Source organism: Brassica napus, chromosome A8 (assembly GCF_020379485.1).
Source record: "Brassica napus cultivar Da-Ae chromosome A8, Da-Ae, whole genome shotgun sequence".
Classification (NCBI taxonomy): domain Eukaryota; kingdom Viridiplantae; phylum Streptophyta; class Magnoliopsida; order Brassicales; family Brassicaceae; genus Brassica; species Brassica napus.
This window is the reverse complement of record NC_063441.1, coordinates 5,701,426-5,728,803: the sequence shown is the minus strand read 5'-3', so window position 1 is coordinate 5,728,803 and position 27,378 is coordinate 5,701,426. Positions and strand designations below refer to the sequence as shown.

Sequence of the window (27,378 nt, the reverse complement as noted above, 5' to 3'; positions counted from 1 at the left end):
TCCTCAATGGTATTCATTACAATTGAATAAGAAATGAAATACGGCGAAAAAATCGATGTTTTGAAACCCCAAACCCTGGTTCCTCAGAATTTCCTCTGTAATTACCGAGGGTATTCCGAGGAAACCTGATTCCTCGGAATATTTTCATTTAACCGGGTAAACCAAGCCGCCAAATATTTCGCTAAAATTGAATTAATGATTTCCGAAGAAATTCCGATGGATATATTAAATAATTTCGAGGAAATTCTGACGGATAGTTTCCGTCGGACGTCTCATTTTATTAGGTCGAACCAGAACTTCTTCCCCATTTCTCTCTTCCTCTCCGCCGAACACTCTCTCCTCTCTCGCGAATTCCGGCGACTCCGCCCTTCTCTCTCGACGATTTCCGGCGAATCCGCCCTAATCCTCCTCAATTTCATGTATGAACCCTATCCCACTCTCTTAGGTTAGATTTGTTAAGTTTTTAAGTAGATTTGATGATTTTGGAATGATATTTATAGATTTTTGTTAGGGTGAATGGTAGGATTGTGTAAAATCGAGTTTGATTATGTATTTCACTTGATTTGGATTTTTTTTTTAGTTTTTATTAATTTTGTGGTTATAAAAATCTAATTTTTAATTATATATATAATATGAAAACGTTTTTTGTATATAAAATCTATTTTTTTCATTATAAAATCATTTATATATTTATTAAACATTTTTAATATCTATAAAACTTTTTTTGTGATTAAAAACTTTTATTTGGGATTTTTTTTAAACAAAAAAAAATATAATATATATATATGTATTTTTATATATATAATATAAATTTCTATATTTATTAAACATTTTTAATATTATTAAAAATATTTTTTGTAATTATTAAACTATTTTTTATTTATTAAAAAATTTTTTTTTATAATTATTAAACTATTTTCCATATTTATTAAACATTTTAAATATTATTAAAACTATTTTTTGTAATTATTAAACTATTTTTTTGGGATTTATTAAAACTATTTTTTGTAATTATTAAACTATTTTTTATTTATTAAAACTATTTTTTGTAATTATTAAACTATTTTAAATTTATTAAAACTATTTTTTGTAATTATTAAACTATTTATATTTTTGTGATTAAAAACTGTTTTAAACTATTTTTAAACTATTTTTTTATTTAAACTGTTTTTTTTTATTTATTAAAATTATTAGAACTAATTTTAAAATATGTTTTTTTTAATTTACAGGTCTTATGATGATCAGACCCGGCCTCGACAGCGTCGTGGTGGTGGTGGTACGGGGAGCCAGTCTCGGGGTTCGTCCAACCATATTCAGGATTCCGTTTCGCCCCACAGCTCCTACCATACATCTCCCTCTCCATTACCCGCTCCTGCTCCTCCCGCTCCCGCTGCTGCACCTGCTCCTGCTCCTCCGGGTCCTCCGGGAGTGATGAGTGTTGCGGAGTTGGTTCGCCAGCCCGGTCGTGACCATCTTCCCTATCTCACTCCGTATCCACATGGACGGGGTCAAACATGGTAATTAAACTTTTATTTTTTTCAATAACATTTGATTCATTATTAATAATTTGTTCTTTTTATTAGGTTCAACCGATCCGGGAACGGGATCAGCGCATGGATCAACCGTATGATGTACTCGGCCCTCGACAAGGGACATCTGACTTTCACTGACTTCCCTACCGAGAAGCAGCATCTGTGGTTTCGTCAGTTTGCGGTAAGTATTCTAATTTTTACTTATATTTTTAATCTTTAATATAAATTTTCTACTAATTGTGTTTTTTTTTCAGCAAGAATTCAACTGGAATTCCGATGAAACGCTCTATATCTATCACCACTTCGTCCAAAAAGTTGTGGACAACTATGGGAAGCAGATCCACGAGTGGAAGAAGAAGTGGGAAATAAACAAGGTTATTTTTAATTTATTAAATAATTTTTTAATTTATTAAACTATTTTATTATTTATTTAACTATTTTCTTTTTTTATTATTAAAAGGTTCCAAAGTCGATGAACGACACGGTCTGGAAGGAATTGTGTGCGCATTGGGATAAGGAAGAGACGAAAGAAACTTCTTCCACCAACTCCACCAACCGCAGGAGCGACCGAAAGGGAAGGGCGTCTTCAAGCATAACTTGGGTGCTCAATCTATTGCCACTCTGGGGGATCGCATGGTAAGTTCAGCCGTTTTTTCTTCAATTATTTAAGTTTTGAAATTTTATTTTTTGTGCATTTCTTCAAATTTCTAATGTTTATTTAATTTATGTTTTTTTCAAGGCGGAAGAAAATGAGGGCAAGCCGGTTGATGATCTCGCCCTAATGAAGAGGGCGTATACCAACAAGAAGACCGGCCAGATTGATGATGGTCTTGTGAGGGACGTGGTCACCCTGGTCCAAACTCAGGTGCAAGACGAAGTGTCTCAGCTTCAAACTGAGGATGACGATTCGACGGCTTCGACCAACTTGTCCCGGATTTGAATCAACGAAATCGTTGAATCGGTAAGTTCTTTTTTTTTAAAGTTCAATTCATTTATTTCTTGATTTTTATTTTATCATCTTTTTATATTATTTAAATTTGGCTATTTTCTATTTCATTCGGTTCCAAAGAAGAAGGGATGTTTGGTCGGTTTGGGTCGTCGCTCCCGCTCGGCTGCTCCTTTTTATGCACCACCGCCCTTTGTTTATCCAGAAGTACTTACGGCTCAGTTGAAGGACAATGATGATCGCATATCTTTGTTGGAGACCCAGATGGTGGCTCAACAGGCGGGCTATGAGGCACAGAAGAGGCTGAACGAGCAAATGATGGAAATGATGAAGAGGATGTACCCGAACAAGGTGTTCCCGAACGTGCAAGACCCGTAGTTTTTTTTTTTCAAAAACTCAGAATGTTTTATTTTTATTTGTACAACTTTGAATATCTAATATGTTTTCAATTTTAATTTTAATTTTATATTTTCAAATTTAAATTTCAAAAATTTTAATTTTTAACAAAAATTATTTTTAAAAAAAAATTATTTTTTTTGAAATTCCGAGGAAATGGACCCTCGGAAATTTCCGACGAACATTTCCTCGGAATAAGTCGTCGGAATATACCGAGGGACTATTCCTCGGAATTTTCCGAGGGCCACGTTCCTCGGAATTTTCCGAGGGCGACGTTCCTCGGAAATTCCCGATGAAAATTCCGAGGAACATTTCGTCGGAACTTCCGAGGATTGGATCATCGGAAAGTCCATTGAAATATTCCGAGGAAGTCCTCCCTCGGTATATTCCGAGGACTTTTCCGACGAACTGGTGGTCCTCGGAGTTTCCTCGGAAATTCGTTTCCTCGGAATTCCGTCGGAAATTTCCGAGGGATTTCCGAGGAATAATGAATTTCCGAAGAGTTTTTTTCGAGGACTTGTTTCGTCGGTATGTCGTCGGAATAGTGTTATTCCGACGACATACCGACGATTTTTTCCCTCGGTATGCCGCTGTTTTCTTGTAGTGCTTCTTCTGTTGTTAAATTTCAAATATGTTTGATCTAATATAATGTCATATTCTATTATGTATTATTTCTACCTATATTTTTATTCTCTCAAACTTCTGATAGTATCTACGGAGTTGTGCAAATTAAATGTTTTTGTTGTTGCTAAGGAGAATAGTAACATTCATAAAAAAAATTCCAAATAGAGTTTAAAAATATTGTATATGGTAATTCAACATAATTTTTTGTTTATTTGGTATAAATCTGAAATTTAGTACAAACCTAGAATTTAAATTAAATTTAGTTTATACTGAGGTACTTTTCTATTTGATACAAATCTTGAGTTAGTTTGGCGTCTATTTTGTTACCGTAACTCTTCCTCAGCCAGGCTTGGGCAGAATAGACAATTGAGAGAATAGGGCAATAGCCTGGTTTTGGGCGACGAATAATAAATAGGTACGTACCCCCATCCCAGGCACGGGGCTATTTTGCCAATTGAGTTCCTTAGAGAGAGAGTGGTCTCGCGAGAATCACCTGTGATCGTGTAAAATTTATGTTTCTCTGTCTTAGGAGCTGAAACATATATGGACATATCTTGTTTCACATTTTTCCTTTATGTATAATGAGCGGTGGCTAGGGTTCGGAGTCGGACCTTGTTCAAGCCGGCGGTTTGGGACCACGGGAAAACTCCGTGTGTGGCTAAAGGTGACGACAACTGGTGGTGGAGCGATTACTGGTCTTGGACACACCGGTGACGTGAAATCCAGAAGCTCGAAAACTATAGCCGTCGTGTTCAACGGAGGAGGAAGCTTGCTCCCCTGTCTTCTTTCCCCCAACCGATTCTCCTCTCCTCTTAGCTTGGTTTTACTTTTAGGATTAGAACATTGTGACTGTAACCTAGAATCTTCTGTTTTTCCGGCGACCGGACTTGTAACGGTTCCCAGATCCCCTTTTTGAGCTGACACTATTGATATATTTTATATTTTAAAAAAAGCCTTGCATCATTATTTTTACGATAAGCCTTTGGTTGTTTACTGATTGTTTGATTAGTTTGATCATCTTTGTGTAACAGTCATCTTACTTTGACAGTTTTTATTTCGAGTAGAGAGAATGTTCCATAGAATGTTTGAGGAAAAAAATGAGCATCTTAGACATTGTTCTTTAGATTTCCTTCCAATGAGAAGGGCTAACATACATCGTGGAAAGGATAATCTTTGCTTATAAATATATGTTATCTCAATGTCTATTTGCATTTCATCAACCAATTGCATTTTCTGCATTTTGCTTTCTGCAACGTGACTTAATAATGAAGCAAGCTTTAAAGTGGTGAATAAAAGTCTTTTTCTCTCTGAAATGATGTTTACTACTGCAAACTGTTTGTGTATATTTCTGTTGGGTGTCTTGGAAATGGTATTAGAGCATCTTAAATTAGTATGGCTTGTGTAGACTGCTTGATAGGGAAGTTAAATAGAATGAGAAGAGCAGCAACAGCAAAGATTGAAGTTTGGATGCAACAGAATTTTAGGCTTCACAATATGTGTGATGTTCCCATTCTGTACTATGGAATGTTCTCTATCATTAGATTCAGTTACTTGGTTAAGGGTTTAAGTGATCTAAATCGAACATGGAGTTCACGTGTTCAGGCGTGGTTTGCAAAATTTAGTTGCTTGTTCTTAATAAAAATTAAATGAACAGATGTTTGTCAAAGATATTAGTGTAGCACTGGTTTCTGCTGGTTGAAAGGACGTTAAGATGTGGTTTAATAAATTAAGGTTTAATGGTAGATGGATTCCAGAGGAATTACAATAAATTTGAGATTCATTTGTTATTGGTTTATAGATTTTTAAAATCTTACTAAAGTCCACTTTTATTGGTTTGAAAATGTGAAATTTTTAAATTCTGTTCAAAAGCTTTGTTATTCAAAAAGTTCACGTACATTGATTTTGTAATTTTATTGATATTGGGATGTAAATTCTTTACATTTTTGTTCATAGAACTAAAAAAATACCAAGACTCATAAGACTTTTAAAATCTATGTAATAAAAACACCCACATACAAACACACAAAAGTGTTTCGTTTCTTTTGTAATGTTACAGAACTTCTCAGTCGTTCCAACAACCTTACCAGTATAACTCTGTCACCATTCTAACCAAAACAAAGAATTGTACAGTTCATGTTCTGGTTTTATTCAAAAATTTGGCTTTGACTTATTTTTTCATCAATGATTGAGATCGAGGTGGAAACAGAAAATATTATTCTTGCAGCCAAAGCAATGAACAATACGGTGAATTATTTATGACTTGAAGCTGGTGACTGTGAGAGAATCTGAAGATTAAAGTGAAATCTCCATTTTTTCAGAGGAAAACATTGCTTAAGAGATAGAGCAGCTCATGGAACACAAAATTGTAAAGAGCGATTTTACAGTTCCATTTAGAACAAAATATCATGTTACTCCTGCTCCATCCTGATCAACCGTAAATCGGGAACCAATACATAACATGATATTTGATTGAAAATAAGATTGATAGGACGATATGAATTTGTAGACTTCCGTCAAACTTCCGACTGCTATCTTCAGCAGCCTGGTCCCACGGTAACCTTCAACTGGGCCCTGCAGTTTGTTGTTCATACGGTGTGAGAACTAATATAGAGAGAACACGTTAAGAGGGGTTGAAATATAAAACTAGAACTTCTTACTCTCTAGGCTATAGGTTGACCAAGACCTCGAGTCGTTGACCTGTCCATGCTCTCGAGAATCAGTAATCGGACGTTGTTGGTGCCCGTTGCTTAGCTTTATGTTCCCGACGACATCTACATATGTGTGGAAAAAATTATCCCAGGAAAGGGTGGTTAATCTGTGGCTGAGGGATAAACAATCATGTTTAACTATGAATAAGAGGTCCCCTGTCAGCCCGTAGTTCGCTTCGAAATCTTCCAATGAGTGGAAACGCTGTGTCTCAGTCGCTGGCTGGTCATCTACAGTGATGGAAGAATGTTCCGAGATGATGAAAGTAACTGTCAGCTCTTTGGTTCCCGATTGCTGGGTAAATCTCTGACGTATCCAAGCGAGAATCACCTCATCGGAAAAGGAGTGTGACAACGGTTAAGCTGCAATCTCCGAGCTTTAATTTGGAAAACGATATCTGGGACGTCACCATCTCTCTCGGAGGTCCGTGTATATATGTTGAGTGGAAAAGAGAGATGATTCTGGAAACCATGTGGCCGAAGATGCCATTTATAGGGTAGAGACTGCGAAGAAGATGAAGAGGGCGGTGTGGAGCGATTAACGTGACTTAGTTGGTTCTGGCGTTAACTGAGATTAAATGTGAGCTTAATGGCTACCTCTTGAAGTGAATCAGAGCTGTTACTCTGATATTCTCTCTGCCAGAATAAGTGGAAAATTAGGGTTTTGGAGAGGATGACTCATATGGGTCTTTTCTCAAAAGTTTTTAAGAGCCCATTGCATTTATCAGATTCAATAGTTAGTCCAATAATCAAATCTTTGCAAGAAAACATTTCGAGCATTAAAAACACTATGACACGTGTCAGTTTTTCAGATATGCAAGAGTGAAGTGGAGACACGAGAATCGAGAATATCCTATTTTATTGTAATAGATAGATAGATAAATAGATGTATTAATTACTTGTTTCAGTAACTTGTATCTATTAATAACTTAATCCTAATGATAATTTTGAAATGAAATCCCCTATATATTAATAGGAACATTTAAAAAATTATAACATGTAGTTTGTATTAATTAAAAAAGTGTCATACTGAGTTATCACGTAACTGGAAGCTAATTTTGCTTACGTGGCGGCTTGAGAATCAATTGAGAATTTTGTTAGTCCAAAATTAAATTGCTAGAAAATGTTATATTATATAGTACGTCCACTATGGACCATTCATTTATCAAATTAAAATTATTTTATATTTTTTCTTAAATAAAACCTACGAAATTACCTAACGTGATTAAGATATATATGACAATTAATGATTTAAATAATAAATATTTGCTAACAATCGGTATACTTTCTATCACTTTTGTTTAATTATTTCTTATTAAAACAAATTACACAATTACATTAATCATATAACAAAAATTTAGATTTTTTTGTATATGTTGTATTTTGAATATTTCAAAAGGAGTATAAAATACTAAAACTGTTAAAAGTCTCACATAAACTTTTGTGATCAAGGTTTAAATTTTTTCTATTATAAGATACAATGATTATAAAATCATATGAATAAATAATTTTATTTTAATAGGTGTTTATGTTAAATGCAGAATTGCGTACATTGACTTTAAGGAAGGCGCAGAGAAGGCGTATGACCTTAATGGTACTGAGTTGGGAGGATGGAATATTCTTGTCGATGAAGCTAAATCGAGGGATAGCAGTGGCGGTGGATTCAGTGGTGGTGGCGGTGGTCCTTTTTGTGGTGGCGGTGGTCATTTTGGTGGTGGTGGAAGTAGCGGTGGTGGCAGAGGAAGAGACAATGGTGGTGGCCGTGGATTCAGCAAACCTAGTTACATTTCCTCAGGTACGTTAGTTTGTTATTGATGTGCCTTGAATCTTGATAGTAAAGTAACAAGCAGCTTCTCACATGTTCTTGGTTTATTTTGGCAGGCAAAAAGACTACCTTGGACGATTAGAAGTAGGCCTGGGCGTATTATACTGAACCCGAAGCCCACACCCTAGCCCAAACCGAACTCGTGGGTCTGGATCGGTAATGGATCAGTTGAAAATACCGAATGGGACTTAATGCCCAACGTTTTGGAATATGGGCCGGGTCGGTATTAAGCCGATATCCATATAAGGTAACAGTTTAAACCGAGCATTTATATCATGTCGTGTATATACATACATTCATTATACATCTATATTATGAAAAGAGAAGTATCCATTAAAAAATACCTCTAAGTTTTCTAATTTATTTACACTTCCATGCGAGAATTAAATTAAACTATTTATTTTAATGTTTGTTTTTTCCAGTTAAATTAGTGAGTTTTCTTTAATCAAATTTAAACTTAATATCATTAAATGAACCTACCTATTTTAATGCTTGTCTTTTCCAGTTAAATTAATGAGTTTTTCTTAATCAAATTTAAATTTAATATCATTAAATAAACCTAAAAGTACATCATATATTTAATGTAGCTTATTACGGACTGAGTATGGCCCAATAATGAACTTGGTTTTTATTTTTTTACGAAAACGTGAATCACTTCACATATGTAATATTTAAAATATATTAACTACAATATAACAAATACATATAACATACATATACTTTAGTTTGAAATGATCATGCTCAAGTTTTATATAGTCAACTTACATCATGCATCGATCGATGTACAATATTCAAACCACCTATAGTTTCCGTTTTCTTTATAGGATGTATCAACCAACCAATCATCCTATTGATTTTCTAAGCTTTATAAAAAAACAAATCAATAAATACAAACTCAAAATCCAATATCTTCCTTTTAATCAAAACAAAATATCTTCAATGTCGTATCTTTAATATACCTATTAAATATAGAAACTGTAACCATAATTACATTAATTATAAGAATAGATTTGATTCCAACCAATTGATCTATTACTTCGGTAATTGATTTGCTTGTAGAAGAAGAAACAATAAATTTAAAATTTGTAAGAATATAAAGATATAGAGATTTCAACCAATGGCCTATATTTACGTATTGATTTTCTAAGCTTTATAAAAACTCAAATACAAACTCAAATAAAACTCAAATAAATCAATAAATACAAACTCAAAATCCAATATCTTCTATTAATCAAAACAGAATATATCTTCAATGTCATATCTTTAATATACTTATTAAATATAGAAATTGTAACCATAATTACACTAATTATAATAATAGATTTGATTCCAACCAATTGATCTATTACTTCGGTAATTGATTTGCTTGTAGAAGAGGAAACAATAAATTTAAAATTTGTAAGAATATAAAGATATAGACATTCCAACCAATTGCCTATATTTACGTATGATTTTCGCATAATAAGCTTCAAATTAAACATTGAAAAAGATAGAAAGATTTTTTTTAATCTTTTACCGGCACAGAACTTAAACAAAACGAAGAGTTTAAGGTAATTTATTTTTGTTATACTTCCCAGAAAAAAACGGTTACAACATGGGCTTTCATAATATGGTCTTTTAACATATTAATGTTATGAACATTTAATAATTATCTTGATGAAAAACAAAGACTATAAATAATTTATTATTAATAAAATTATGAAATTATTTAAAATTTGATGACTAATTCATTGCCCTTTTTTATATGTTAAATTTTTCATAGAAGTTTAAAAAACATTGTATTTTCTTTAAACATGTACAACTAATTTATAATCTTTTATGCCATACTAAGTCATAATATAATATTTCTTCATATTTTACATTAATAACCATTGTTTTTATTTTTATATATCGTCTACAATTCTCTAATTACGTCTATTTGTTCAATTTTTTATATAATATCGAATATTCGTCATAAATAGATGGTTTAAGATGCAAAAAAAATATTTAGCTGGTGAATATAATACATCAAATATTACAAATACATCATTTAGTTAAATAAATAATTAAAAACCGAAAATTCATAAAATCACTATTTTTAAATAATATCAGATAGGCGATGAGCAAGGCGATTTAGGGTTTCATGTTTTCTCGAAGATGGGATCCGGGGATTACCAACGGTGAATGGATCGAAGGGATTCTTGGTCAAATCAAGGTTCGGACAGATACGGGAAGACGATTTTCATCACACCATCGATGTATGATAATGGAATTCCGAGTGGATATCTCGGAGGAGATCTGGAAGATTGGGTTTGTTGGGGAACAAAATTCGATTTCAATCATCTTTAAGATGAAATCGATTGCATTTAAAGGTATTACCTTTCATTCCCTCCAACTGAGTATCTTTCTGGATGGAGAGGAGATGCAAGGGACCGTCAAACCCGAACTCTGGAAACCTGCAGAGTTAATTTTTATGGATCAAGTCTTACTAGTATCTAGCAAGCAGTGGGTGGGGGTTTTTATTTTCAAAATAAGCTCCATGAGTTTTTGTTTGTCTTTGGGACTTATGGGTCTTGAGGGTTTTGCCCCGTTTATGGTCTTCTTTACGTGTTTGCAATGGAATGATATAGTTTCTTTGGCTTTGTGGTGTTGTGATTCTTCTTGGTTCCTTAAGGCCTACGGTATACTCCTTAAGCTTAGCATTGGTAAGGACTCTGTAGTTTGGGTTCGATTGGGAATGGGTACTATGACTGTTGATGGATCTTGGACGTCTCTAGAGTGTATGTGGGTCTTTTTTATGTTAGCCTGGTTAGTTGAGGTTAGCTGCTTTAATAGGAGATCGGCTAGGGCTATTGGATCACTTTGGAGATTCACTCGATGGTATCATGCATGCATTGTTGGTTTTTGGTGCAGGTGCTATTACGGTTTGCTGGGGGAGAGTAGGAAAGTCTCATCTTGGGTGGGAGCAGGGGGCGTAGATACACAAGCTCTGTCGATGTGGAGAGACAAGATCGAGTTTAGGTTCTCGTTTATAAAGGTTTTTATATGGGAGATGCAAGGGAGGATGGCAAGGGATATGAATTGTGTCTCTTTAAACACATTCATTTACCTGATGGGATGGCAGTGTTGGAGAGAATACTCCCATGACGGTTGGAATGTGGTAAGTAGGTTGCTTGGGTTTGAAGGTATTACCGTATCGGAGAAAGGTTTCAACCGAGTGTGGTGTTTTGTGTTTTTAACGGAGTGTGGTTTTTGTAAGTTGTATTATTGGTGGCAAATCTGTTTATTATGGGAAACAAGAGTTTTTTTAAATATTGTGTGGGATCATATTTTGGTTATATGGATTCAGAGAAGGCTACTTAATTTTTTAAATGAGACCTCTTTTATTCGTAAACGTTGGAAGGTCAGGGATTACCTAACAATTTTTTTAGTATATAAACGTTCTGGGCAACTGGAATATTTGAGGAAATGGTCGGGGATGATAAATACAAGGAAAATCATAAGGATGAATGGATTTTGGAGTATGGTTGGAAAGGGAAACAATGAGACTAAGAATTTCATTAAATTAGAAGTCTCTAGTCTCACGGAGCAACCAGATTTTCTTTTTTAATGAGAGTTCTAAGTTGGAATTACAGAGGAGTGGGAAGTAAGTGGACCATCAGGTATCTTAGGGAAATATGGCATAAGCATAAACCGGATTTTTTATTTTTATCTGAAACAAAACAAGATTCTCTGCTAAGGTATCTAACAGGTTTTTTACGGATCCTTTCATGCATCATAATGTTAAGTATCTTGTCTGGTGGTATCAGTGGGAATGAAAGGAAGAAGGGGCTTCACAGGATTGTTTTCATGGTGATAATATTGCCGACGGATAATAAGATGTTGGTAATAGAGCGGTTTGTACAAATGCTAGTTTTGCTGGTTCTGTTGGATAAAGTGACGTTTGTATTGGAGAGTTATTATCAGAATGGCGAGGAATGGCTTGGTTGGGGGACATGTAAAAGAAAACATATTAGTTTGTGCTGGTTTGGAAGTGTGAATATTTTTCGTTTGCAAGTTCAAAGTAATATTAGGGCATTAGTTTTTAATTGTCGATTCTTTTGGTTGTTTGGGAGATTATGGTTTTCGGGTTGTAGAATTCATCTAGCCGGTTTAACAACGATGCAAATGCCACAGGTTTGGTTTCGTGAGCGGTGGAAACAGTACTTTATTAAATACTCTCGGAGTGTGTTCTTCGGTAAAGGTGTGACGGATTTATTTATGGGTACTGCATGTGTTTTAATCATCAGGAGGTGGTTTTTCATGGAATTCTGGACTGGATGGGTTTTTGGGTGGCATTGGACCTGAATCTTCTCGCTCGTATGAGCAATACAAACGTTTTTATTTATGAAAATATTAAGTTGGAATTGCAGAGGACTTGGAAGTCATTGGACCATAAGTTATCTTAAGGAAATACATCATAAACATAAACCAGACTTTTTATTTCTTTCTGAGACTAAACAGGAGTTTGAATTTGTTCAAAAATTTCAATCTCATTATGGGTATGATAATCTGGTCACGGTGGATCCGAACGGGAGGAGTGGTGGTTTAGTTCTCTTTTATAACAACGAGTACCAAGTAAAGATCCTATATTCTAGTAATCGAATGATTGATGTTGAAGCGGTGACTAAGGGGAAACAAGTCTTTCTTACTTTTGTTTATGGAGATCCGGTTCAACAGCTTAGAGAACAAGTATGGGAAAGATTAACTCGGTATGGGCTAGCACGATCGGAACCTTGGTTTATTATTGGGGATCTAAATGAAATTACTGGGAATCATGAAAAGGATGGGGGGGCTTTACGCAATGCAGCTTCTTTTATTCCCTTTAATAATATGATTAGAAATAGTGGTTTGCTTGAATTTCCGGCCCGAGGTAATAAAATGTCATGGCAAGGACGAAGGGGTAAAGGGAAAGGAGCATTTACGGTTAGATGTCGTCTGGATAGAGCCTTGGCTAACGAGGAATGGCATACACTTTTCCCATATTCTTATACAGAATATTTGAGAATGGTGGGATCGGATCATAGACCAGTGGTAGCTTTTTTGGACGATAAGGTCCCAGGACGGAAAAGAGGACAATTCAGGTTTGACAAGCGGTGGATTGGCCAAGAAGGACTCATGGAATCAATTGTATCGGGATGGACAGAAAATCAGGAAGGCATTTCTGGTGATTTTACGACAAAGATCAATAATTGTCGTCATGAAATATCAACATGGCGGAAGAATAATCAACCATATGGGAAGGACAAAATTCTTAATCTTCAAAATGCGTTGGAAGAAGTACAAACTGATAACAATAGGTCACAAGAGGAAATTATTGAGATTTCCAGGAAATTACAAGAGGCATATAGGGATGAAGAGGAATATTGGCACCAGAAGAGTAGGAATATGTGGTATTCATCTGGGGACCTAAATACTAAGTTTTATCATGCTTTGACAAAGCAACGACGGATCCGAAACAAAATAGTGGGTCTCCATGATGAAGAAGGTAATTGGATCTCAGAAGAAAATGGTGTTGAGAAAGTGGCAGTGGATTATTTTACTGGCTTGTTTAGTTCATCCAACCCACGGGAGTTTGATAGTTTCTTGGAGGAAATAGGTCCTTCAATTTCCCCCCAGATGAATCAATTGTTATTACGAAGAGCTACGGAGGAAGAAGTTAGACAAGCACTATTCATGATGCATCCAGAGAAAGCGCCTGGCCCAGATGGAATGACGGCCCTCTTTTTCCAACATTCCTGGAGCGTTGTTAAGAAGGATGTGGTTGATTTGGTTAATAATTTTTTGGTCTCAGGAGATATGGATTCACGTTTAAACATAACAAACATCTGTATGATCCCAAAAGTCGAGAGACCTACCAGGATGGCGGAACTAAGACCGATAAGCCTATGTAACGTTGGTTATAAGATCATTTCGAAAGTTTTGTGTCAGAGATTGAAGATTTGTCTTCCCCATTTAATTTCGGAGACGCAATCGGCTTTTGTGGCAGGAAGATTAATATCGGACAATATTCTTATTGCGCAGGAAATGTTTCATGGGTTGCGAACCAACAAATCCTGTCAAAATAAGTTTATGGCAATTAAAACGGATATGAGTAAGGCATATGATCGGATAGAGTGGAGTTTTATTGAGGCCTTACTTACTAAAATGGGATTTGACCCGCATTGGGTTAAATTAATGCAAGAATGTATATCTTCAGTTCAATATAGAGTTTTACTCAATGGGCAGCCCCGAGGTCTCATTATCCCTAAGCGGGGTTTACGGCAGGGAGATCCATTATCTCCTTATTTATTTATTATGTGCACAGAGGCTCTAATTATGAATATCAAAAAGGCAGAGCGGATGAAACAATTAACCGGTATGAAGGTAGCCCGAGCGTGTCCAGCTGTTTCTCATCTGCTATTTGCGGATGATAGTTTGTTCTTTTGCAAGGCCAATAAAGAAGAGTGTCATACTATTCTTAGGATACTAAAGGATTATGAGGCTGTGTCAGGACAACAAATTAATTTTCAAAAATCTTCAATTCAATTTGGACATAAGATTGAGGAATCAAGCCGTCAGGAATTGCGAGATATTTTGGGGATTCAGAATTTAGGAGGAATGGGTTCCTATTTGGGATTGCCGGAAAGCTTAGGAGGATCCAAGGTTCAGGTGTTTGGTTTTGTACAAGATCGGTTGAATAATAGGGTGAATGGTTGGACTTTTAGATTTTTCACCAAAGGGGGAAAAGAGGTGATTATTAAATCAGTCATAACGGCCCTACCAAACCATGTAATGTCGGTGTATCGATTACCGAAAGCCACAGTGAAGAAATTAACGAGTGCGGTTGCTCAGTTTTGGTGGAGTCCAGGAGGAAGTACACGTGGTATGCATTGGAAATCATGGGATAAATTGTGTGAACACAAGGATAACGGTGGATTAGGGTTCAAAGATTTAAATGATTTTAATACGGCAATGCTTGGAAAGCAATTGTGGAGACTGATCGAGAAGCCAAATTCTCTTTTCTCTCGAGTCTTCAAAGGACGGTATTATAGGAATGCTTCACCCCTGGAACCGATTCGCTCATATTCTCCGTCGTATGGCTGGAGGAGTATCACCTCTGCTAGATCTCTGGTTTGTAAAGGACTAATTAAAAGGGTGGGTACAGGATCATCTATCTCAGTATGGAACGATCCCTGGATCCCATCCACTCGCCCGAGACCAGCTAATAAAAATTTTCACAATAGTTACCCGGATCTTACAGTGGATTCCCTTATTCATCAGGAATCTCGCACTTGGAATTTACAGGCACTTAGGACTTTGGTGGAGCCAGATGATGCAAAGTTGATTGAAGGTATTCCTCTGAGTAGAAATCAGATGGAAGATAGAAATGGTTGGCATTTCACTAATAATGGAAAATATTCGGTACAATCAGGGTATCAAGTAGAAAGGATTTATCCTGACAAGGAAAAACCACCAGATTATTATGGTCCCAATGTGGACATACTTAAGGCTTTTTGTTGGAAAGTTAAGTGCCCTCCAAAGTTACGGCATTTTATATGGCAGTTGATAACAGGTTGTATAGCAGTGACAAAGAATTTAAAATCAAGAGGAATACAAGGAGATACTGTTTGTGCACGGTGTGGAAATCCAGAGGAATCAGTTAATCATGTTTTCTTTGAATGTCCTCCGGCACGACAAGTGTGGGCACTATCAAAGATCCCATCAAACCCAAATATTTTTCCAACTGGTTCCCTTTTTACTAATATGGATCATTTATTTTGGAGAGTTAATCCGAAAATGGAGGATCATCAGTTTGCATGGATACTATGGTATATTTGGAAGGGCAGGAATAATAAGGTTTTCAGTAATATTGATGTTGAGCCGAGAGAGACGTTAAAATTAGCAGAATTAGAGTCAAGACTTTGGAATGAAGCGCAGAATATCAACAATCCAAGGGTCGCTCCTGAAGTTCAAGGCAGATTGCCCTTAGTGACCACAGGTAGATGGTGTTTTACGGATGGTTCTTGGAAGGATAAAGATGGTTTTTCAGGCCAAGGTTGGCTCAGTACACTTCCAGGGTTTGAGAGACTGTTAGGGGCAAGGAATGTAAGGGCAAGTTTATCACCTCTTCATGCGGAGATAGAGGCACTGATTTGGGCAATGGAATGTATGAAAAATTTACGACAGTATCAGGTTACTTTCGCAACGGATTGTTCTCAACTGGTGAAGATGGTTTCGGAACCAGAGGAATGGCCAGCATTTGAGAGTTACCTGGAGGATATCAAGCTTTTGAGAAGAAGTTTCACCAATTCAGAAGTTATTCATGTATCGAGGACGGACAATAAAATGGCGGACCGCTTGGCACGCAGTGCTAGGATACAACCGTCGTTCGTCATACATATGGATACAGAGTCACCACCTTGGTTTACGGAGTCTTTATGAGTCTGTAAATTTTCTTGCTGTCAAAAAAAAAAAAAAAAAAAAAAAAAAAAACCGAAAATTCATACCCGCGCTAGCGCGTGGGTCAGGGTCTAGTTTACACATATATTGAGAATCTCTTCGGTTCCTAGATTGCTTTACGGCGACGACGAAGCGACAAACCCTAGTTACAAAAAAGCAACCTCAATTCGTCATTTTCTTCATTAACCAGCTCAAACTGGCTACTATAAATCACCTATCATCTCCATCTCATGCTTCATCAGACCATTCGAGAATCAAATCAGAGGTATTATCTCTCTCTTTCTTCGACTCTTATTCGTCTTTGTTATGAGTTGATTCGAGTCAAATCAGTGTTTGATTATACATCTCTAATGGTTTGCATGTGTACTTAGTGGAATATCGGTCGAGTTAAATTAGTTTTAGATACGGTTTGGTTGTAAAACTGATTTTGTTTGAAGTTTGTATCTTTTAGAGTTGTTGTAACAGAGTTTAGAAATGAAACTGATTTTTTGTGTTTCGTTTATTTCTTTTTTGCAGATAGATTCAACATCAACTCTTGAAAGAGATTCCAATAACAAAGAGGATGAAGTAGAAATTCAAACAAATTGGAGAACAGACTTTGCCATTCTAATCTGCGAAGTTTTTGGATTAATATGAATGTGAGAAAATGGAATGATAAGAGATATGAAAAGAATGATTTGGAGATGAGAAATACTGACATATTTATACCCGAGAACACACCGCTTCGCCGACGTAAACAATGCATTGAAGACCTCATCACTGGCGATTGAATTAATGGGAAGTTAACAGGGAGAAGCCACAACTGGAACCGTTTCAGAGATTTGGGAAGAAGTTCAAACATTGCCAAGCGCCGCAGAAGGAAGGAGAGAAACGGCCCACGTTTCTTTAAATGAAGTGCTGCGTTTAATACAGTCGGGACACGTGTCGCAACGTCAGAAAGCGACTTATCTATGTGTCATCTGACGTGGCACAACAGGAGAGAAGCAAACCCTTATATATATAGATAGATAGATAGATAGATAGATAGTAAACAGAAAACAATTAAGTATATTTTAGAATCTTTTTAAAATTTGTATGTGAAATTAGTTAATTAAATTTTAATTATCACAAAGGATAATTATAAGCTAATTTTAAAATTTGTATGTGAAATTTGTATGTCTAACAAAATCTCACTCATTTGAGTTTCGCTGACGACATTCTGGTTTTCACGGATGGTACCATTGAGTCGGTGAATGGGGTTATAGAGGTTATGAAAGAATTCGCAGATATGTTTGGCCTTCATATAAATGCAGCAAAATCTCAAATCTTTATAGCAGGGAGCGATCAAACGGCCATGATTACTGAAGCAAAATCATTGGGAATTGGAGTTGGAAACTTCCCTATCCGATACTTAGGTATGCCTTTAACCACCAAGTCCTTAACAGCTCACGACTATGAGCCATTAATTGACAAGATCAGAAGAAAGATGCTTTGTTGGTCCAACAGGGGCTTGTCCTTTGCGGGTCGGCTACAGTTAATTAAATCAGTCATAGCGGTGACCTTTTGGAGCTCGGCGTTTATTCTTCCAGCAAAGTGTTTGGATACAATAGAAAGCATGTGCAGTGCCTTCCTTTGGTCGGGATCGCCAACACAAACCCACAAGGCTAAAGTGAGTTGGGCAGATGTGTGTTATCCCAAGGAAGAAGGAGGGCTTGGAGTTAGGAGACTGCGTGATACTTCTAAAGTCTACGCTTTGAGGCTTATATGGCGGCTCTTTACTCAATCAACTTCCTTATGGGTTTGTTGGATTAAACACTATCTGCTTCGACAAAACTCTTTTTGGGATGTGAGGGATGATAGTCAGGGGTCTTGGATGTGGAGGAAGTTATTAAAGCTAAGGGATTTAGCCTATGAGTTTATGAAAATGGAGGTTCGAGATGTATCAAGTACATCTTTCTGGTTTGACAACTGGATGGGTGCAGGGAGATTGATTGATGTCACAGGGGCCGTAGGCACAATGTATCTGGGCCTTTCTCGACGAGCGCTGGTGTGTGATGCGGTCTCCAGTGACGGCTGGAGTTTGAGAAACAAACATAGCAGGAGATTTCAGACGCTATACAATCAAATACTCGCAATGCCGGTCCCTGATGCAGATAGAGGAGATGATCTGGTTCTGTGAAAGCGTGGAGAGGATGAGTTTCAAGACAGTTTCTCTACTGCAAGCACTTGGGAGCAGATTAGACCCAAAAAGCCTAAGGTAGACTGGTATAAGGTCGTATGGTTCACTCACAGCACACCTCGGTACGCTTTTATCACTTGGCTAGCAGTACAGAACCGGCTTTCTACTGGAGACAGGATGAGGATTTGGGGTATAATGCAGGGGTGTAGACTTTGTGGAGAGAGGGATGAGACAAGGGATCATCTCTTTTTTGCTTGTCCCTACTCTTTCACTGTTTGGGAAGGACTGGTGAGAGGATTTTTTGGCCGTAGGACTAATCCTGACTGGTCTATTACGCTTAATGCGATCAGACGTGCGAGGGTAAATAGACTTGACTCCAAACTACTCAAGATGATCTTCAAAACAGCCATCTACCACATATGGAGAGAAAGAAACTCAAGGCAGCATCAGGGCAACTGGACGAGGACAAACAGAATGCATAAGGCCATTGATAGATCGATGAGGAATAGGATACTGTCGCTGAAGTAGGGTCCGTAGCACATATATGCTGGATTATTACAGCGATGGTTCGAGCTCACGGGATAGGCAAATGGTGGTCTTTTTCTATATGTTCTCCTATTCTTTTCTTTCCAGTATATTCTTCATAATCTGATTCTTTTGTAAATGTAATTATTTCTCCTAGGTGATCAATAAATTTAAAATTTCATCAAAAAAAAAAACTAAATTTTAGTTTAGTTTTGACTGTAAATAAAAATTAATAAGTATATACATTACTTTTAATAGTATTTTAATGATAACAACAATTTTAAATTGATTTAATTTTCAAAATTAGATTTAAGAAGTATTTTAAAAGATGTTTTTAAAAAGATATATTTATATATATTTCTAATTTTAAAATAAAAATTCTCATCTATTTAGCAAAGAAATTATGACTTATTTCATATGTGATTTGTTTTAATTTAAACCACTTAGAAGTCACACCTTTAAATGCTTTTACCGTGTAATACAGTAATTTACACCTCCTTTCATAGATAAAACATTTGATCTTTATTCATATAGTATATTTAAGACTTTACCCTATTGTTATTAACTTCTGTGTATTCCCTTGGGTTAAAAAAAGCAATTTGGTTTATTATTTAAACAGCTACACTAAATTGGTTTAATTAATAATTATATACCAAATTTTCTATTATGTAGGTTTAAATTAATTTAATTTTCACATATGTTTTAAATTTAGAAATAAACACACAAATTATGTAAATCAGGATTGTTACATAATAATGTTTTCAAAATAAATTTTGTTATAAAATAAAAAAATTTATAAATTTACAGTAATCATATTATACACCACATAAATATTATTATAAAATTAGATAATATATAACACTAAGTTATATTAATTTATTGATATATTTTATTGCCTAATTTAAAATATTTTAATATTAAAGAAAATCCGGCACGGTCGTATGGATCAAGATCTAGTGTAATCTTTAAAAAAAAAACTAAAATATCACTAATGAGGCTTCAAAGTTTTTGTAAAATTAATGGTATTCTGAAAAGAAAAAATATATTTTTATTAAAATTAAAAAAAAAACAGAAATAATTATGTTTTAATAGTATATATTTTTATAAATCAGTTATAAATCAACATTTGGTTTCTGCAAGAATGGTTCTTAATGAAAACAAAAATTGAATGTGAGCAACTCCTTTACGCCACGAAAACAAAATAACTTAAAGTGAATTGAAGACAGCAATGTACCTCGATATGAGTCGAACTAGCATCTAACTGAGTCTACCTAACGATATATCCCAAAGTTATTCACCTTCAAATAATTCAAATTTCGGAGAAATGCCAAAATTCTTAGCTGGACTTCACCTCCTATAGTTTTATAAAGACACCTACTGAAATATCTTATATTATAAGATATTAGAAAATAAAATTGAGTGGAATCAACTCCGTTACAGTTTGCACCAGCAAAACAAAATAACTTATTTTGTTGTGCAAATACTCAAACTTTAAATTGAGGAGATAGTTGTTTCAGACACTAATAATTAGCAATGTACCTCAATATGAATCGAACTAGCGTCTTATTCACTTTCCACTAACATAAAGATATTTCCCAAAGTTCGTCACCTTTAAATACTGAAATTTGGGAACGAAAACCCTGAGCTGGACTATACTTCCTATAGTTCTATTTTTTTTTTTAACTCTGAAGATTGCATTAGTTTAGTCCAAAGACTACCATCCAAAAGTATGAGGAATACATAACAAAAGGAATGAAAACCAAATAATGGTGGACTAAACACTAGTAACACTAACAGGAACAGGACACAAAGCTCACAACCTCCCCGGTGTACCTTCCAAACACATTCCTCATATTCATCTTCCCTGCTTACCGTCTTCCAACATATCACACAACCAGCCTGGAACTCCCCGAGCTACGTACGACTGATACCTCATCTCCATGGTTACACTGTCCGCCAGGGCCGGCTCAAAAAATAGTGGGCCCTGTGCTATTTTTTTTTCCTAATTTAGTGAACTTGAAGTTGAAAGTTTAATCCATGTAAAAACTAAAGAAATTAGGACCCTATTGAATAAAGAAATATTGACTAAAACTGTAATAACAAAAAATTTAGGGCCCTAAAAAGTAAAGAAATTTTGACTACAAATGTGGGGCCATGTGCTGTTGCACTCTCTGCACTCCCCTAGAGCTGGTACTGCTTTCCGCCACCTTCGCAGCACATCTATTTAATCTGACTGCTGCACCAGTCAAGCTCCACTCATTTATTTTCTCCAGGGCTTTTTTCAACTCTGTTTCTTGGTATCTGAAAGCCGGCCAAGCTTTTGGTCTCAGGACAGCTCCAACTAAATCCATAGCTTCTATTTCAAAAAAAACTTGATGTAAGTGGTGACTTGTCATTGACTCAATCGCCAACATTAATCCCAGAAACCTTCCATCCGCCAGAGAGTTGACATTTCCAAAGGCTCTACATTAATCCCAGAAACCTTCCATCCGCCAGAGAGTTGACATTTCCAAAGGTTCTCCTACTATGTATTAAGCATTCACCGTGCTCATTGCAAACGATCCATGATGCTCCCAACAAACTGTTTCTTTTTGACCATGAAACACCAACATTACACTTAACGAAATCTTCTTTTGGAGCTTCCCATCGACTCAAACTTTCAGAGTTATGTGTCACACTCCGTGATAACTCGAGCTTCTGTGCATCACCACTCCTTTGAATCATCCCTCACTTTTATAACAGTATCCTCCGCTAAGTACTACTCTCTCCCTTTTAAAGAGAAAGTTATTTCTATTTTTCCAGAAATAGCTTTCTCTTCGAAGGGAGAGGGTACTCAGCGGACGAAACTCTAGGTTTTGATTTTAAGTCTACCTCTTATAGTTCTATTTATAAACCTATGTAATTACAAATAATTAAATGAATTTTTTCACGCAGAAATCTAGGTTTTGATTTTACAGTTATACATAAAGACACTTATCAGGTATGAACTAAATATTTGCTTCTAACAAAATAATAGTATTCTTTTGGCTTACGTTAGTGTGGTTTGATTTAATTTTGAAAAAATCACATTTTATTTGCTTAATGGGCTTTTATATCGAAAAATTGACCCTAGTTTACTAATTCAATAATGTAAATAATTGTATACGTAAAATATTTTTTCTTACGTTTTATAAATTTAATCAATTTATTTCATTGTTAAACGAGTTTATTTCAAATATGCCTACTAAACAAGTCAACGAGTTTCTTTAGTACAAAACCAGCATTGGCTTTTTTTTTTGTCTGAACAATAGCATTCACCTTATTTATCAAATTTATGGCTTGGATTAGTGTAAGATTTCCCTCGGAACATTGTGGCACAAAACCGAAAACTGGACTGGTGAGAATTTCATCTTTGTTGTTGATACATTTTCAGAATTATTTTGCTGAGTAAAAATTAGTGAATTCACAAGATTGTTGTTCTGTTAAACAGTTCAATTTTAAAGTTAAAAACTAGATCTTGATCCGCGCAACCGCGCAGGTTTTTGTTTTCATTTATTTTTTATAAACATTTTGTTTTCAATTCTAAATTGGTATATATTATAATATATATGTGTTTATCAATTTTTAAAACATAATAAGTTTACGGTATTATTTTTTTATTGAATAGATTGTTTCAAACTTTCACATGTATTTATATCTTCTTCTATATATATATTTTCGGATTACTATTTCATTATTAAGATCGTAACTATATATATAAAGATTAATAAAATATTATTTTATGGTCAAATTCAAAAATCAGGTAACATTTCACAAATTTAAATTTTAAAAAAATTAAAAAAAATTTCGCTTCATATATTTATATTATCGAGTAAATAATTAAACATTTAGTTTTTGTTTAATTTTTAAAATAAACTATATAGTTTAAAATTTGTTTTCATTGGTTTATGGTAGTAAATATGAATCATTTTAGATAATCTGATTTTTGTTATTTAAAAAAAATCTTTATAATTTAAAAGTTAATATCGACAAATATTTAAATAATTAACATATGGAGGTATAATATTACAACATTAAATTATATCTATTTAATTTATACTATCTATAAATCCAATGAATCATCTATTGTTTAAATTCAATTATTGATAGCCCAATAAAAATTTCTGGTAGGTCCAAAATTTAAATGATAAGATTAGAGATTAAATGTAACATGATTTTTTAGGAATATGTCTATTAGGTCCATTTAAAAAAAAAAATCACACATGAATCAAAGTTATAACTTCTGTTTTGATATATAAGATATTGTTTTATCTCAATCCCTTATGGCAAAAGTGTCAAACTCATAATTTTATCGACATGCACTTGAATAAAAAAAATAAAGAACTTAAAAAGGCCTATAAAATTATAAAATTGAAACAACATTACTATTTTTTAACGACATTACTTAAAATCTTACACAAATTTATATTGAAAAAATGGAACAAATTAGTGATCTGCTCTGTACGTTTTGAATCTTGTAACAAGATTTCAAATTGTATTGTTAGCTGAAACGTTGTCCTATAGTTGTTTGTACTCTAGTTAAAGATTGATTGTTTTTATTCTAAGTGAATATTCGTGACGAAACGGAAACTTGAGTTTATTCGAAATTACTTTAATTGCATTATTTAAAGGGAAAATATACATCTATTCAGTTCAACCTAGAGACCCACTTGCGGTTTACTTGTTTCCCAAAACTGTTGAGAGTATAGAGTTTAATTTGAAAGATGCATCAAGCAAGACCTACTTATATAGGTATAATAGAATAGATCCATTGTAGAACCTACCGTTAGTGTTACTAATAACTTCTTACCTGGGACTCTCATTTTTAGTGGTATTATGAACACCACTTTATTTATATCGCTGATTATGTATACCTTTTAATTAATCACTACGCAGTGAAATAGTTTATTAAATTATTTTTAATACGTTGTACTAAGAGATTTGTGGTATATCTTTCTATTAGGAATGAATATTCATATATCTGTTCGGATTCACTTGATTTATTAGGATTTCAAATTTTTATTGTTAAAAATTAAAATTTTATTCGGATATTTACCAATTTTGGTTTAGATTTGGTTCGAATCATTGCGGGTTCGGTTCAGATTCAAGTCTAGATACACATTTTATTTATGTAATTTTTCACAAAAGTCTAAATATACTTAAATCCGAAATAAAATAATATAAAACATAAAAAATGAATAATGTAAGACTAACGATTTAAATTTACATAAAAATTTGTTCAATTTAAATATTTGGACGGAGAACAAAAAAAATATTATCAGTATTTTTAATATTTATTGTTATTTTTAGATATTTACTTGTGACTATGTTGCTAATTTTGAGATATTTTCATATTTTTGAATATTTAATAGATATAAAATTTAAATTATTAATATATTTAAGTATATAATTGAGATTTATATATTTTGATATCCACAATATTTTAGTTTGGATTAGATTCGAGTATGATTATTTGGATATTAAACTTTTAGATTCATCTGAGTATACTTAATCAGTTTTATTTTGTGTTTAAATGTCACTTTCAAGTCTAGTTCGGTTTCGGATTCAGATGAGTTGATTAAAAAATAGTGTAAATGCATTAAATTTTTTTTGCGGTTGAGTTAAAAAATTAGTGTGTGAACACATTAATTATTAAATGATTATGAAGCCGGCACGTCAACATATTCAAATTAATCAATGTGAGACTTCCACGTGCCAAATATAGTGTGAACGCATTAATTACAAATGATTTTCGATGAGTATTTGTAATATTTTATAGATAGTTTTCTATAATAAAATAAATATTTTCTTAAGAAAAAAATACACATTTAATTGATATTTCAAGTAGATGTAGAATATGAGCTTTACTATGTCCATCATAAAAGCTAATTATTGAAGAGAAAAATTATATATATATATATATATATGTACTATAGACATATGGTATTTCTATACTCACCCTGACTCTTGAGTTACTACTATGGACACTAAAGTCAAATACGAGACCCCACGAGAAAAAATGTTACTAACTAGTAAAAGAAAAAAACAAGTGACAGTAATGGTAAAAATAAACATCTATAAATGTATCCACAAAGCGTTCATGTGAGCCACTCAGTTCAAACATTTTTTTGGTATAAACATTATACAAAGAATGCTTTTTACAATGGCCTCTTCTTCGTCACACAGGCTTGTGTTCTTCTGCTTAGCTTGCCTTCTGTTCACCTTCTCTTACAACTTTGTGGCTGGTGAATCCGACAAAGTGAAGCTCAATCTTTACTACGAATCACTTTGTCCCTATTGTCAGAGTTTCATAGCCGATGGTCTAGTCAAAATCTTTGACTCTGATCTCCACACAATCACTGATCTAAAGCTCGTTCCATTCGGGAACGCTCATGTCTCCGATAAGCTGACTGTCACTTGTCAGGTTCTTTTCGCCTCCTCCTTTTTTCTGTTAAAAGCAGATTCTCTAGTATTAGTACACCATCCGATGTTTTGATATTTAAAACATTCTGGGATGATCTACAAGATTGGGGATCATCTTTACGATTTTTTGTAGTATTACTCTCCAAAAAAATATATGCTCTCCTCTTTCTTCTTATAAACTAATTTATTCGTTCTTATTTTAATGATATAGTTGTTTAAGTCACTTTTATGTGTTATTTTTTACTATGTTTTAACTAATTATGAATTTTTGTGAAGCATGGTGAAGAGGAATGCAAACTAAACGCCATTGAAGCTTGCGCCATAAGAACTTGGCCCGATCCGGTATATAAATCATTTATTTACTTATAATATTTTTAGAATATAAACCTAAAAAGTTACTATTCTGCTTCTTTAAATTCTTCTGTTTTTAGGATGAAATATAAACTTAAATCTAATAGAGATAACTATTTAAAATACTTTTAAAATTTTTAACTTTTAAGAGTTTAGTGAACCAGATCACCTGACTATTAGAATTATAAATTAATATGATTGATGGTTTTTGAAACTCAGAATGTACATTACTGGTTCATAAGGTGCATCGAAAACGACACAACAAACTGGGAATCATCATGTTTTACGAAATATGGAGGTAAGAAGGCCATCAAAGATTGTTATACCAGTGATCTCTCTAAAACTGTAAGTATATAAAAGCGTAATGTACCAACATATTGTATAATTTCCATAATCTATAATCCTATAAGTCATAAATATTTCGTTTTTTGTTTTATCAGCTCATACTTGGTTATGCAAACCAGACTTTAAGTTTGAAGCCGAAACATATTTACGTACCATGGGTCACAGTTAACGGCAAACCACAATACCAGGTAGAAATCTTGTTTTCGTAAATAATAATAACCTGACTCCATTTATTAAACATTTTATAATCATATAACGTGTTTTTTTTGTTTTTGTTTTCTTGGGGATGCAGCATCTTGATGATTTTGTTGCCCAGGTGTGCAAAGCGTACAAAGGAAAGGCTTCGCTTCCAAAAATCTGCCATTCCTCTGCTCTGTCTAAGTCACCTCAGAGCAAAGTGGTGAAGCTTCAAGTCTCCTATGCCGAAGAAGTTTTCAATCACCAAGCAAAAAACTTAAACTAAGATGGATTTAAGCTATGTTACAAGTGGAATGATAAATGAAAGATCTTCTTATAAACTCTTATGTAGTTATGTTACGCGTTTTCTAAATATATATGAGTCAGCAGTTTGATATTAGAAAAACACTAGATATGCATAATATAACCGACGTCTAAACCGGTGATTGGTGAACGTGTAAATTTACCGCGGTAATGCGTTTTGGTTTTAGCTATAGTAGGTGGTCAGTACTCAGTACCAAGATCACAGACTAAACACAGATAAGCATACGACCTTGAGTTGGATTGGATTCCAATACCATGTGGCTACTGCATAACTAAATATTAGGTGATTTTTTTTGTGCTCATGCAAGGGTATAAACTTTAATTTGCATATATACTTTGTAAAATTTGTATATTTGATATATATGTTGTTTTAGAAAAAAAAGGAAAAATATATTAAATCAAGATTCCATAAATAAACATAACTTGTAATATTTTAAAAATTCAGGCACATTTATGGATATATAAAATAATTAAATCATAAGAATTGTTTATTTGATTCTTCATATTTTGATTAGTTTGCTTATTTATGTTTTGGTATATTGGGTTCTATTTTTTTCAAATGACTCAAA

The 27,378-nt window shown here is 34.1% G+C and overlaps 1 protein-coding gene and 1 long non-coding RNA gene across 2 annotated transcripts; one reads left to right on the top strand and one right to left on the bottom strand.

Annotated features, from left to right (window-relative positions):
• Nucleotides 1-5,774: 5,774 nt before the first annotated feature.
• LOC125577034 lies at nt 5,775-8,438 on the bottom strand. The gene is made up of 2 exons (XR_007315358.1): nt 6,156-8,438; nt 5,775-6,069 (listed from the first exon to the last, which is right to left on the bottom strand). It is a non-coding gene; the product is annotated as an uncharacterized LOC125577034 (long non-coding RNA).
• Nucleotides 8,439-25,280: 16,842 nt separating this feature from the next.
• On the top strand, nt 25,281-26,885 carry LOC111199688 (gamma-interferon-responsive lysosomal thiol protein). Its single transcript, XM_022689802.2, has 5 exons — nt 25,281-25,613; nt 25,889-25,954; nt 26,183-26,308; nt 26,404-26,496; nt 26,601-26,885. Exons 1-5 carry the CDS (start codon nt 25,341-25,343, stop codon nt 26,769-26,771), a joined length of 729 nt encoding a protein of 242 aa, XP_022545523.1. The 5' UTR covers nt 25,281-25,340; the 3' UTR covers nt 26,772-26,885.
• Nucleotides 26,886-27,378: the final 493 nt, after the last annotated feature.